Source organism: Macaca thibetana, chromosome 6 (assembly GCF_024542745.1).
Source record: "Macaca thibetana thibetana isolate TM-01 chromosome 6, ASM2454274v1, whole genome shotgun sequence".
NCBI lineage: Eukaryota > Metazoa > Chordata > Mammalia > Primates > Cercopithecidae > Macaca > Macaca thibetana.
In genome coordinates this window covers 78,670,689-78,684,951 of record NC_065583.1, presented here as the reverse complement: position 1 = coordinate 78,684,951, position 14,263 = coordinate 78,670,689, and the positions used below count along the sequence as shown (strand labels likewise).

Sequence of the window (14,263 nt, the reverse complement as noted above, 5' to 3'; positions counted from 1 at the left end):
TTCAACAAACTCATTCAACTAACATTCACTGCATACCCAGTTCCTATGTCAGGTAGTCTTTGGGAATGCAATAAATCAAGGCTTCACGCCTTAAAACACAATACAATAGCACGACTAGCAAAAAAGGAGCTTTGTTGTAATTGCCTAATACTGAAATAGAAATGTTTATGACATGAAAAGGAAAATCCAAGAGTAGGCCAAAGAATGTTTTTATATTTGGTTTTATAGTTCCTCTTAAAAGTTCAAGGCTAAGGATGCAAATCTGTTGAAATGTTTCTTTTATGAGTTAGAAGTTTAAGGGGAATGAATAGGTCACAGAATCACTATGAGGGAGGTAGGAAGAAGCAGAATAACTTTGCCTTTGACCGTTATGGTTAAATATATGACTCCATCACTAAACATAAGTACCCCACGTCTGTTTCACCTCTCCTTTGAAAGGGAAAAAGTATAATTTTTCAGAAGGCACAATTTCTTCATGTTAACTTAGAATTTTAGAATTGAATTGGCTTTCCATCTCTTATTTCCATCAACATTATCAGGCTTGCTAAACTGGGAATTGGCATTTTATCATTCTGTCTTCTTATATCTTAGTAGCTAGTTACGAGACTCATTGGAACCTGCCTAGATGAGTATATTTAATTAATGGTAGATGAAAAGACAAGGATTTCAAAAATTCTGAAGAGGTCAATACATTGAAATGGGCCTGGTTACCTGAAAATTATCTACTGATGAATAAACTTAGAATGCTGTCAGGACCTATTGTTTGCCTATTTTGCAGACTTCTCCTGTTCTTTCTTACCTAAGAGAAATCCCCTTTTGTCCCATTACTGGCCTTCCCTTTCCTGATTAGATTAAATCAATTCTGGTCATTCCTTTTCTCTTGCTAATGATTGCTTTAGAGTTGGGTATGTGGTATAATTCTGGCCATTTAGATGTGAGGTGAAGTCTTTTGGAGCTGAAGTGCTTCTGGGAAAGTGTCATTCTTGAAAAGGACCTTAAGGAAGAGACTTTCCCTCCCCTAGCCTTTGGAAATTGCATTGGGCATTGTGACAATGTCATAGTCAAGCTACTGCAGCCATCTTGTGATCAGGAAGGGAGGCAAATCCATGAAATAAAGGCAACATGCTGACTATGACAAAGCTGAAAGATGGAAAGAACCTGATTACTTGATGATGTTGTTTAGTTGCTGGATGAAATAATCATTCTTGCATTTGTTCTACTTCTGGACTTCTCATTATGTGAGAGACTACATCTCTATTGATTTAAGTCATTTTGAATTGGTCTTCTGCAATTTGCAGCCAAATGCATTCTTAGTGATGATAAACATCTTCTTAGACCTCTTACGTGTGACTGAGATATCATGTATTTAATTTAGTGTGATCTTTGTGATATGTCCTGGTGACTGTATGCACGCTAATTCCAAAAAAGAAAAGAGCTATTTCTGATAAACACTTTCATAGCCCCAACAGTGCATTGCCCTTTTGCTTTTTTAAAATCACTGTACCAATTTTAAGTGTCACCAGCAGTGAAATAAAATTTTAAGCATCTTTCAAGTTGAAAATTCTGCTAATAGTTGCCATGAGTACATACATTTATTTGAGCTTTACAAGATTATTTGCATATTTTACATCCTGTCTTCAATAGGAACTCTTTCAGGCAATGTTACACTGTGCTGATACCAGTCATCAATGTGTAACAAATAGTAAAAGTGCAAATAATACATGAATAAATTAATTTTCAAATTGTCCTTTGCTTATATATGTAGCAGAGTCTCACAGTTTATAGACTATTCTTCAAGTAGGCAAAAAAAAATAAATATTTTACCTTAAAAAAATGATCTAATTTAGCTTATTACACCCGTGACCTCTGGGTATCAAGGGAAGAAAACCTTCAAAGTATCAGTTAAAGGTATCTCACTTTCTTCTGGTTCAAGACAGTCATCTCAACTTTTTAGTAAGCTATACCTCCTCTTCCCTGTTTTATTTGTCAGTACAGTATTTGGTGGTCTTACATGAATGGCCTTGAGCAGTGGAAGACGTCTTAAATGAATGGGATTCGTTGCCTCTGTTTCCTTAATTGGTGTCAATTTCAATAACTGTGATTATGAAATTAACCTCCATTTGGCCAGAGGAATTTCTTTTACTTCTTCCTTTTATTTAGAAAGGTACTCCCCTATGTCATGCTTTCTCCATTTCCCAGCTTAGCTTTAGCCCTGCCCACCTCCTTGGAGCCATAACAGAATGCTTGCTGGGGAACCAAATATGATTTATGTGGGAGAGGAATGTGAATACATTCAAAATACTAGTATTACAAATCTGTACATCCTGAAAACCCAAAACCTTGCACAGAACTGTAACATTGATAAATATGCTGAAGTCTGTTGGGTTGTTGCTAAAAGTCATCTACTTTAACATTGTAATTCTTATTTTTTTTTCTTACTCTTTCATGTGAAAAGTATCCACTTTTGTAGTATATCACTTCACTAGTCCCCAGTGCATCATAAGAAGTTAAAAGTACTGTGTGCCGAAAGGGTAAATTAGGTGTTCAGGTTCCTAGGTTTGTGTTGGTATTACTAGTCTATGGAACAGGAATGGTTTCCTGGGTTGGAACTCAACAAGCAGCCACTGAAATTCTCTACTTGGTGGCGTATTCTCTGCTGGAGTCTATATAATACCAATATTGCTTTAAATAATTTTCCGTACCTTATTTTATTTTGAGTATTTGAGATTTTTGAATTAACCTATTGACTCATCCCTTTTTCTTTAGCTTTCTCAAGCTCTTTGGTTGTTTTGCTGTTTTTATTATTTGTTTTTCCCTTGATGTTTTGTCTTTCCTGTTTCTCAATCTGCCTTAGTCCCTGTGATCAACACCAAAGGAACTGGTGGGAAAACTTTGTCGTGACTGCTGTGTACCATTGCTGCAGGCATTTCTCGAATGGGGTCAGGGTAGATGACAGTACTAGAGATCCCGGGGGTAAATACCATGGACAGCAAGTGTGGCTAGAACTTCACATAGTCTTGGGAAAAGCTTGAACCACGAGAAGAGTACCCACAGGGTCTCAGTCCTTCTAGGGGGAGTCACAGAGAAAAACTGGGTTCTTTAAAATATTAGTAAGTTAGGGATATTCACACAAAGGTAGATGTCTAGATATTAATATTGTATTATAGACATGCCTATGAGAACACAGCTTACTTACGGATTTTGATTAGTCACATTGTCAACTACTCTCTCCTTGAAACATTCTCTTCCTTTGGCTTCCAAGGCATGTGGCTCCCCTGGTTTTTCTCTGAACTCCTTGGTCACTGTTACTTGGCCAGCCAGTTCACAGCTCTGTCATTTCTCTTTCCATTTTTCTCTCTACTCTCACTAAGCAGCCTTCTCTACACACATTGCCCAATTACTACCCAATTTTTATGTTTCCTAAATGTATATCTTTAGGCCAAGCCTCACCTCTGAACTCCAGATCTTGACCCAACTGCCCCTTTGACATTTACATGTGGATTTTTCAAAAGCTGCTCAAATCCAACATGTTCAGTGCCAAATACATTATCTTCTTCAAACCTGGTCATCTGTGTTTTATGTCTCAGTGAATGATACCACCAATACATTCAGTTATGCAAGCCAGAAATCCAGGAGTTATTCTCAACACTGCCTCCTTACCTTCCTTTGAAATCTACTCCCCAGTAATGTCTATTTTACCTTTAAAATGTCTCCAGAATCTGTCCTCTTTTCTCCTTCTCTACTGTCATCACCTAGTTTTAAGCTACTGTTTTTCTGAATAACTACATGCCATCTTCACTAGCCTTATCTGGTTAATTTCCATGTCATTTTCCTTAAAAAATGAAAATGTCTGTGGCTTTCTGTGGCTGTCATGAAAAACAAAACAACCAAAATTCTTAAATGAACTACAGGCCCTGCATTGTGTGCCACATCTACATGCCTAGTCCAATTTAAAACACATTCCTCTGTGCGTACTGGCTTTTGTTTTTTCTGTCACACCAAGTTCTGTCCAATTACACGGCCTTTGAAAATACTATTTCTTATGCTGAAACATTGCCAACCCCCTTGACCTAAATTATTTCCTCTGAATTATTAGCTTTTGTAGCAACCTGTATTTCTTCTTTGTAGCACTTAAAACAGTAAAACTTTAACATTTATGTGTGACTATTTCTTTCCTAAACTAGTAGACTGTAAGTTCTATGAGGGCAGAGACCATGTATACTTTTGCTCACAGTTTTACAAATGTAGAACAGTGTCTGGTTCCTGGGAATCGCTCATCATATATATTTGCTAAGTGAATGAATGGATGGGTAGAAGAATGACTTTCTGTGCAGCCACTGAAAGAGATTTAAAGGTAGGCAAGTATTAATGAGATGACTATGGCAAGATATATTAGAATTAGAATAGGCCCCGGGAGCGGGGGAAATACGGAAATTGAGAAGACCACTTTGTTTTCTGATGGTTCATTATAAATTTCAAGAGAGGCCGGGCGCGGTGGCTCACGCCTGTAATCCCAGCACTTTGGGAGGCCGAGACGGGCGGATCACGAGTTCAGGAGATCGAGACCATCCGGGCTAACACGGTGAAACCCCGTCTTTACTAAAAAAAAAAAAAAGTACAAAAAACTAGCCCGGCGAGGTGGCAGGCGCCTGTAGTCCCAGCTACTCGGGAGGCTGAGGCAAGAGAATGGCGTAAACCCCGGAGGCGGAGCTTGCAGTGAGCTGAGATCCGGCCACTGCCCTCCAGCCTGGGCGACAGAGCGAGACTCCGTCTCAAAAAATAAAATAAAATAAAATAAATTTCAAGAGAATAGAATGCAACTTTGGCAGTAAAATATTGGACAGACCCATTCAAGTCTAGAGCTTCTCTCCTATGAAGCTATATTATCTCAGTATCAAATATAAGCCACTTAGCATAGAAATATGGTGTTTGGGGTGGTGATTGAGGAGTCTTTCCTGTTCTGAAGTGTCCACAAACAGATTTCATACGTACAGTTAGTTTCTAATCATTTGTGTTAAAGGAGAGGAATATCATTGTGAATAAATGTTGGCACCAGGTTCAGAAGATTGACTGATTCCATGTTCAGGGGAACCTGATGAAAAGCATGAACCACTAGCTTAAGGTTGGGAAAGGTGAGTAGTGGAAATGGTCAGCAATCCCTGTTCAGAATAGCACAGTTTCCTTCATGTTTCCCAGTCCCCATCACAGGCAATCCAAGGAGGTTTCTACCGCTATCGCCACCCTGCTGTATGATAGGCAGTTAATGATAGTAGATTATTAGTATGTTCCTTTTTGTTTACTCATAAGTGAAAGTATGTGAAAGCTCTAAGACAGCTGTTCCCTCACCAAAATATTTTTCCCTCATCGTTTGCTCGTACATATTTGTAATTCCCATAGAAGAGCGCTTGCCAAGAGAGTCACTTCCATTTGAACTACTTGGCGTTGAGAATCTTCTCATCATCAGCCACAGTGTGATTATAGTTTAAAAATGCAAATGGGATTCTGGGATGAATCAACTGAAGGATAAAATTCATATGAAAAAGTGATGCTGTATAAAACCCTAATTAGGCAGCATCTATAATACAGCCTTTCTTAAACTGTGAGTTTATTGCCACCAAAAGAAGTAGATATGTGCAAAATTCAGCAACCATTTCTAGAGCTCCCAGTATGTGTCAGATATTATTCTAAATGCCTAGAATGCTAGACATACACTGTTACAAGATTACATGCTAGGTTGGGAAAAATGTTGATAGGGGATGGAACTAGTATAGTGGTAAGGACAAAAGTGAAGCATTTTGGAGAATCATTTGGGAACATTTTAACATACAATCTTCACTATGACTATGTCTTCCACAGCCTAAGAAATATAATAACATCTTTAAAAAATTAAATGGTAAGAAAAAGACAACAGGGAAAGGAAAACAAGGATAGACTACATATAATAGTGATAGTTTAAGGAATTTTATGTTATTAAGTGTTTTATGTTATTAATTCTGGCTTCAGAGAGATGGATTATTTAAACTTGAGTTTTTTGCTTCAGAAAATCTTTTATGCTTTGGGATAATTTTCCTTTGCTCTAGCATCCTTTTATGCTAGGATGAGGTGGACAGTACAAATACCACTGAGTTAGTGTGAGCCTACTATGCATGCATTAAAAACACTTTGGGAGACAGCAATTTGATTCTGTTACATAGTTGGATCAATTAAAGTAAAACTTTGAAAAATAATTTTCCAATTGTTTTCTTTCTCTCATAATCGAAATCCTGGCCAAAGGGGCTTGATCACTTTCCATACATTTTCCTTGTTGGATAGACAGAACTACCAACAGTCTTGAGATTTCCATTAGTTTTTCCCAAAACGCAAGTTATTCAAACCCTAAATGAGTAATATGTGGAAATGTAGGACTTTAGGGGTCCTTATCATTTTGTCTGGGTTGGATTTAAAATGTACACAATCAGGGGTTGGTATAGAGACTATTGCCAACTTTCTGATCAGCTATTCTGAGGCACACAGTCACAGTTGCCACCACAAGATGGTTCCACTGGTTCTGGGTTTTGATTACTCCTATTGCATATATTTAAGGTGTACATCGTGCTGTTTTAATATTCATATTCATAGTGAAATTATTACTATAGTTAAGCAAATTAATCTCTCCATCATCTTTCATAGTTACTTTTATTATTGTTTGGTGTTTTGGTTATTAAATAAGTGATGACTTAGAAAAGTTACCAGAGACCATACTATACACAATATAATATTTCTATGACTTATGGCCTATTTACGAGGAACAACCAATTTACAAATAGCCACAGAAATAAGCAAAAGGGCCATAACCAGATGAAACTGCCTTATGTTCTTATTTGTACACCTCTTTGTGTCATCACATTGAATAGTCTTTAAGAAAGGTATTCTGGGAGGATTCCGTACAATAAAAGGTTATTACCCAATCAGAATCAAATCATAGTATTCAACACTAGAATCTGAATGGTACCTTTGGTTTCCCCAAATAAAAATTACTGGTTTATGTGAACAATTTTCATATGTAATAATATACAGAGATTTTGTTTGTCTCATAATAATTTAAATAAGCAGTTGATTTTATTAACTTCCTTTTCCATAGAAACCACTACATCTCTGTCTTGCAAACGACTAAATCAAAATAAAGAATGCTATGAGAGAACTCTTGGTTAAAAATGGGTAGTAATAGGATATTATAGGAGTGTTATAGTAATAAAGGCCTTTTTATTTCTAGCACACTATCTTCTTTTGTTAGAAAAATGTGCTTTTCTTGGATAGTTCCCAGTAGCATCAGTAAAGAAGCATCAGCAATATCATATCCCTCTTGATTCAGATTCGGCTGATGTGCCAAAACAGATAGCACTGGGCACCGTGGCTATGTAGATTCATATTATTTCTCCCTTTTTGTATATCTGAGCCTTATGTTAGCAGTTTGAATCTGTAGTATTTTACAGACAGTCCCCTGGCACCAAGCTCAGATACAATGTTCTTTCCACAGAGAAAAAAAGAGGATTCATGATGATGATAAATGGAAAATTGTGAAGGGTTGTGCTGGTAGTTTGGGTTGAATTATAGAAGCATCCTTACTAGGACAGTGTGTTCGTAGGAAAAGACTATTATAATGGGCAATAAGGTGCTGTCTTTGTCTCTTCAGAATGTGTTTCAGAGAAACATTGATCTGAATTATGTGTATATTTTCAAATAACTTTGCAGAAACAAAATAGCGACAAAATTAAATAGCTGTGGCTCTAATCTAGTTCATTGCAGTTTGACAACAAGCTTTTATGAAATGTTCTCAGGTGCTATTGAAAATTTAGGGTACTTGGACTAAAACTTCCTGTTAAATTTTATGTTACTTTGATTCCCTTATTTCTCCTATTAATCAAGTAAACAACTGAAATTGTGCCTAAGAACTGACAACATTTTTCTGGAGAGGTTTGAAAAATAACCTTTTAATAGCTATCTTTCCATAGTGGAAAGAGAAGTGCTTTAATAACCTGGGTACAAATTCCATTTCACCAATTTCTAGATTGTTTTTTAACTGCAAACAAATTACTTACCATCTGTAGCTTCATTTTTGCCATGTGTAAAATGGTGTCTGTAATACCTACCAAATAGTGTTATCATGGAAAATAACTATGATAGAAACTTCTAGTTGTGTATGATAGTTGTCTCCTGCAGAGGGTCTCCTTCCCACCTCCCCTCCCCTCCCCTCTCCTCTTCTCCTCTCCTCTCCTCTCCTCTCCTCTCCTCTCCTCTCCTCTCCTCTCCTCGCCTCTCCTCTCCTTTCCTCTCCGCTCCCGTCCCTTTCCCCCACCTGTCTCTTTCTTCAACTGGCTTTAACAACTTAGGAAAGAAATAGCTGAAATCTGAACGGATTCTCAGTATTAGATAAGTTATAAGCCAAAAAATAGAAATTGCTAGATGAAAGACATTTTCAAATTATTCTCATTTTAAATTGGGCAGCTGATGGTAAAAAATAATAATTATAGTATGGATCTGATGAATTATAAGTATAAATAACAGGTTCCTTTATTCTCTGTATTTTATGTAACCATCATTGTACTTAATTTTTTTAAATTGAGAACCAACTTGCTAAATTTGATATATCTATGTATGCCTGTAACTTCCCTATTCCATAAGCGATGAAATGACTTACAATAAAATCAAAGATAGAGTAAAATCAAAACCTGTTAGTCCAAATTAAAAAGAAGTTCTGTTTCCTTTTCATTTCATCATAACCTTTTGATCCTTTTTCATTGTAAATATATGCTTAGGTGCTTTAAATTTACTTTTGTATTTGCTTTTAAGTCATTATTTGTCACATTGCTTGGAATGATCTTGAATATATTAGTATAATGCATAGAGTGCCTATGTTCAGATCCCAGCTCCTGCACTTGTTGGTGTCCAAGATAAATAAGCCAACACCACTTAAAGTGGTGAGAATAGATTTTATTCAGTAGTAACTATTGCAGTAGGGAAGTGGGTCCAGTGTGAAGTGAACCTAACTTTGCCAAAACAAAAAGGAGGAGACCTTTTAGAAGCTGGGGTGTGCTGAGGGAAAGGCACTGAAGGATGTGAAAGGGAGCTGGTCCATGTGGCTGGGCCATCTGGGTTTGTTATTTGGGAGAAGAAGCAAACTCATTATGTCTTTATGACAGGAGGCAGTGGTGTCAATTAGAACAAGGTGCCTACTGGACTTGAGAGCTGTGCAGTTATCTCCCTGAATGTAAGAAGACGTTTTTAGGTGGTAGAAGATTTACATCTCAAAGGAACAGAGAAAGGATTTATAGTTGCAAGCTTTCTGAAGTAACTGCTCTAAGAGAAGGTTCAGAGGTTTATGCTTGTTACCAGGTTTTGGCTAGAACAAATAGTAAAATCTTCTGGAAGCATTGAACTTTCTTGGGTAGGCACCTTAAAGGGTGATGGGGTCACATGAGGGGTGCAGCTGTGAGCTGTTAGAAACTATGCTAATGTTTTTCTTCATGTCTCTTAATGTGTGTGTGTGTGTGTGTGTATGTATTGCGAGGAGAGGGTAGACAAAATCAGCACGTTTCCTTATTGGCAAAATAAAGTTGAATCTAAATTATAAAGACTTCTAAGAAATGAAACTATGCTGAAATGAGAAGAAAATGGCATATATAAAAGTAGTAACTAAGAATAAATCACATTTCAGTAATTTTTCAAGTTTTAAGATATTTGTTTGATGTGTACTTGAACCTCCTTGTTTTTTAACACAGAAGTAGAAACATAGGTACAAAATTCACAATTTTTTGGTGCTAGTTATTAGGTTTAGAAATACCAAATGATTTCTATCCATGTTAGTGAAATCTGATTATTCCAGCTCTGTGCAGTAATAATCCAGGAAGCATGACTTATTAAATGAGTGCAACCTATATTTGTATTGGGCATATTATTAACCATAGCACACAGTTAATTGTGTATGGATTTCCATTAAGGAAGTGGAATACATTGAATCTTATTCTCCTTAAACTGTAATTTTTATCACTAAAAATTCTTGATATTAACATATTTGATAGTGAAAAACTGACCATTTAGATGAGACCAATAACTAGAAAAGAAACAATAGCTTGAGTTAATGTTGGTTTCTTCAATGTATTACATAAAATAAAATTAAGGGAGAGCAACCAAAAATAATCAATTTTAAGATCAACTTTTATTCATTGTGCTTCTCTAATATTTGAGGCATTTGTAAAATGATTCAGGAAATTAAATATTTAATTTTGCAAATGGCAAAGATGGTCAAAACTAACTTCTACCATTTTAAAAGCAAGTGCATTAAGTTATTCTACTCTTTTTATAAAAGCATCTAAAATTTTGCCTTTTAACTTAGACAGTATTAGAAATACCACTCATGATGATTGGTTTTATAAATAGAATCTAAAGTTGTTTAGGAAAGAGTCTTAGACAAACTTTTAGGGTATCTACGTTCTGGACTTAGCCCTTCCACTAACCTGCCACTCAGCCCTCAGCAGGAAACCTACCCTCACTGAGTACTTTTTACAGTCATAGAAGCCACTTTTTAATAGTTATTGTTTCTTCCTTACTAGCAAGAGTTTAATTTGGATTTTTTTAATCTTTTTTTTTAATAGTCTGATACATACTTCTGCATGTCGATGCGATTACCAGTGGATGAGGAAGCCTTCGTGAGTAAGTATTAATTGGATTGGGGGAGTAGCAGTTGAATGAAGGGCAGTGATTTGAAATCAGTGAAAGGTTCTCTTTGAGGGTTATGAGCATATTAATCTTTTACTGTCAGTTTCTAAAATGCATTTATCATGCCTAATGCAGAAACAAACTAGAGAGAGCCTCTGAGAGGAAAGATTACAAACTGTATCTGGAGAGATTCGTGAGTAATAGTAGTTAAGGAGTTGCATGCAGATGTTGATGGCCGCCAATCCTGTGTGGTCCCATTTGTATAGTATTGGCTTTCTGTCTGTGGCAAGATGCTTAATTCCGCTCCACTCAACAGACAGCTTATTTACCTGCTGGTTCATGCTATAAATCGACTGCACTTAGAATCAACATTGGTGAATGTAAGATTTTACCTGTCAGACAGGTAGATGGATAGGGAGGGAAGGAAAGAGGGAGGGAGGGAGTAAGGGATGAGAAGGGAAGGAGAGCCAGAAAAGAAAAGAAATGGAAGAAAGCACATTTATCTTGTTGTTTGTATTATAGAATAAGAGAAAGCTTAAATGACAGATTCTTCCCCAACTGAACCTTTAAATCAGAGAGGAAAAGTGACAAAGCACCATCTGTTTCCATCTAGGTTGTTTCCATTTAAACATCCCTTATGACAGACATTTAACTGTTTAGGGAAGGGCTGTGATTGGCAAATTACTCATGTATTTGGCTTTTCTCTGCTTCATTTTAAAACATTTGAGATGTTGATTTTGGAGAGAAAGTGATGGTAGTAGTACTTTGGTCCCTTGAGACTAATCTTCAAGTGGGCTGTCTGAAATGGCCATTATGTGAATTGTGAAATGTGTACAGTAGCCTTGGGGCAGTCTGAGGATGAATTTTTATGAGGTGTTTCCCACAGGAATGGACATTATAGACCTGCAAAGCCAGAGCAATGTGCATTTTTTTATTCACATACGTTGGTGGCAATCACAACAGAAAATACAACCTTTAGTAACACTCTCAACAAAATTTGCTGCATAGTTAATTCCTAAGAACGAAAGACCATACAAAGTTGAACACTGATGAGGTTGTTTTGTATAATATTTGGACATTACCGAGAAAAAGTTAGGAAGCCAGGTGCTCCCATATCTTGAACTATCTTTAAAGACAAAAATAATTTAAGTTTCTAATTGTAGTGCTTTGAGTAACACTAAATATTATTTAGGACATAAATTCATAATTAAAATCCTAGCCATAAAGCTTTCCTTAATTTCATATTCACATACTTGGTGATCTAGGAGAACATAATATTCACTCACAAAAGGAATTTTACATGAATTTTTCTTTCCTAATTTATATTTTCTTTGTCCAACCCTGAAGGGGTTGTTTTGAGTCCTGTTTTCACACCAGGTATGAAGAAAAGGCCACCCTACACCCCTGTGTAAATATGGTAGTCTTGTGTTACAGCAGTATTACACGTCTCACATTAATAGGTTTGTTTCTGGAGATTGGTGGTAGTATATGATTTTTGAACCGGTGACTGTAAGGACTATAAGTATATATCCTGTGTGTTATTGCTCTCCTACTATAAATGTGTTTACGTTCACATAATTTAAAATGAAAAAATACAAGTGAGTATATTCAGTCAAGTAAAATATTCACAGGAAACACATAAAGGTCTATATTAGAACCAGAGTGCTAAATGTTTTCATACTTTCTTAGGCACTTTTCTTCTGAGATTAAACTGTTCCAAGTTCTAAGGTCCTTAAAAGGTCTTCTAAGATTAATAACTATTTTCAGTATTTCTTCCTTTCTTTATTACTTGGAGGATTGCATGAATACTGAAACTTTTTGTTCCCTACTCACAATGGGTTGTTTCATCTTCTGTGTGAGTCCTTTAATGAACTATGCCCAGGTGGTTTGTGGTTACTGTTGTTTACATAATTCAGCAACCACAGAAGTTTAAGTCTAGACAAATTAGAACTGGAAAATGGAAACTAGGGACAATTAGCAAATAATCATTTATATAAAAGAGTAAGTAAAGGAAATTCTGCATGTATTATCTCATTAGTTCTTAGGACAATCCTGTATAGATAGTCTCATTTCATAGCTTGAGAAACAGAGACAGAAACATCTCTATCTGTGATTTAATCAGGTGCCAAGATACTAGTTTGTATGGCATTCTCATTTATGTAATGGCTAGACCATGACCATCATCACTACCTGCCGTTGTTTACTAAGGGCCTGCCAGACACTGAGATACTGAAAGCTAAACATATCTAAGCCAGTTTTCAGAAAAGGAAACAGAAAGTCAGAGAGGTTAAGGAATCTGCCCAAGCTTTTTACTAGCTGTGTATTAACCTAGTCGTACTTCAGATTTGGGTGTGGGGATAGTGATACAAAGGAAGAAATGAGCAAAGTTATCAGTTGCATAGGTGGAGCTGAAATATAGCAAGAGCAGCACCGTTCTTCCTTCCTCACATCAAATACAATTATTCTTTCATTCCTTTACCTTCACTCCCTACTGGATACACTCTGTCCAATTTTGCCAAAGGAAAAGTAAACCTCAAACCATCTTACAAAACAAATAACAAGTACACGTGGAGATTTAAAGATTTGTAGAAGGAAAGGGGCTTGGATATATAGTTATATGTTGGGAGAGTGACCGTACATAGCTTTTCCAGACTCCCAGAGTGAAAGTTTTGCCTAAAGGGTAACCTAGGCTTTTTCCATTCTAACGGATTCTGATGGCATCTGGTGACTAACAGAAGCTATAGCCTTTTTGTGAATTGTCCCAAATTCCTGATCTCAGGATGCCTTATCCTGAGATTAGACATGGTTGCAAATGAAGAGCTGTAAAAATGCATAATACTTTGTTCGTTCTTTTCTGTTTTAAATTATTTTTTATTTCTCATAGTCATTCTGTTTGTTTATTCTTTCCTTTAGACATTTAATGATTTTATACCTTCTGTTTTCATTATCTGTGCCTCTTTAAACTTTTGTATTCCAGCAGGATATGGCACTGACTCAATAATTGCTTGCTGAATACATGAGTGAACACTAAAAAGGAATTTTGTTTGGCCATTTTCTGACTCAACATTTCAAATAGTAGATAATTTACCTTTTTACCTTGAATTATATTTTAATATAAGGAATCATTGTTTTGCTTGTGTTTATGAAAAGCCATTGTGCATTAATTCAGCAAACTTAAAATTCTGCTGCATGTAAGTTATTGGGTAATAGGGATATGAAGTATGTTGCGTGTTTAAGGAAGTCACAGGCTAGTAGAATTGTAGACAAGAATAAAAGTGTTAAAACATATAAAAAGGACTTTCTCCTTGAACTTTTCTAATTTCTGAAGAAAATTACAAAAAACAATACAATTTACATTGTTTATTAGAACTAGGACAGACTCTCTTGATGGTGTTAAAAGTCAAAATTGGATTTGAATAACTCACTTTTTGGCTTTATGTTTATATGCTAGTTATATAACCCATCTTAAACATACTTCTAAATTTTCAGCAAATACCATCACAGTCATCATGGAACTCATATGTATATATGCCTGTTATATTTACATATGAACATATAGCATGTATGA

At 36.1% G+C, this 14,263-nt stretch overlaps 1 protein-coding gene across 25 annotated transcripts in view; it reads left to right on the top strand.

Annotated features, from left to right (window-relative positions):
• PAM (peptidylglycine alpha-amidating monooxygenase) overlaps positions 1–14,263 on the top strand; it is a 283,361-nt gene that overhangs the window by 142,987 nt on the left and 126,111 nt on the right. For all 25 annotated transcript variants that reach the window (XM_050794832.1, XM_050794857.1, XM_050794855.1 and 22 more), the window contains one exon: positions 10,632–10,689. In XM_050794832.1, the coding sequence (XP_050650789.1) occupies positions 10,632–10,689 (58 nt within the window). The remainder of the gene's footprint in view (positions 1–10,631; positions 10,690–14,263) is intronic.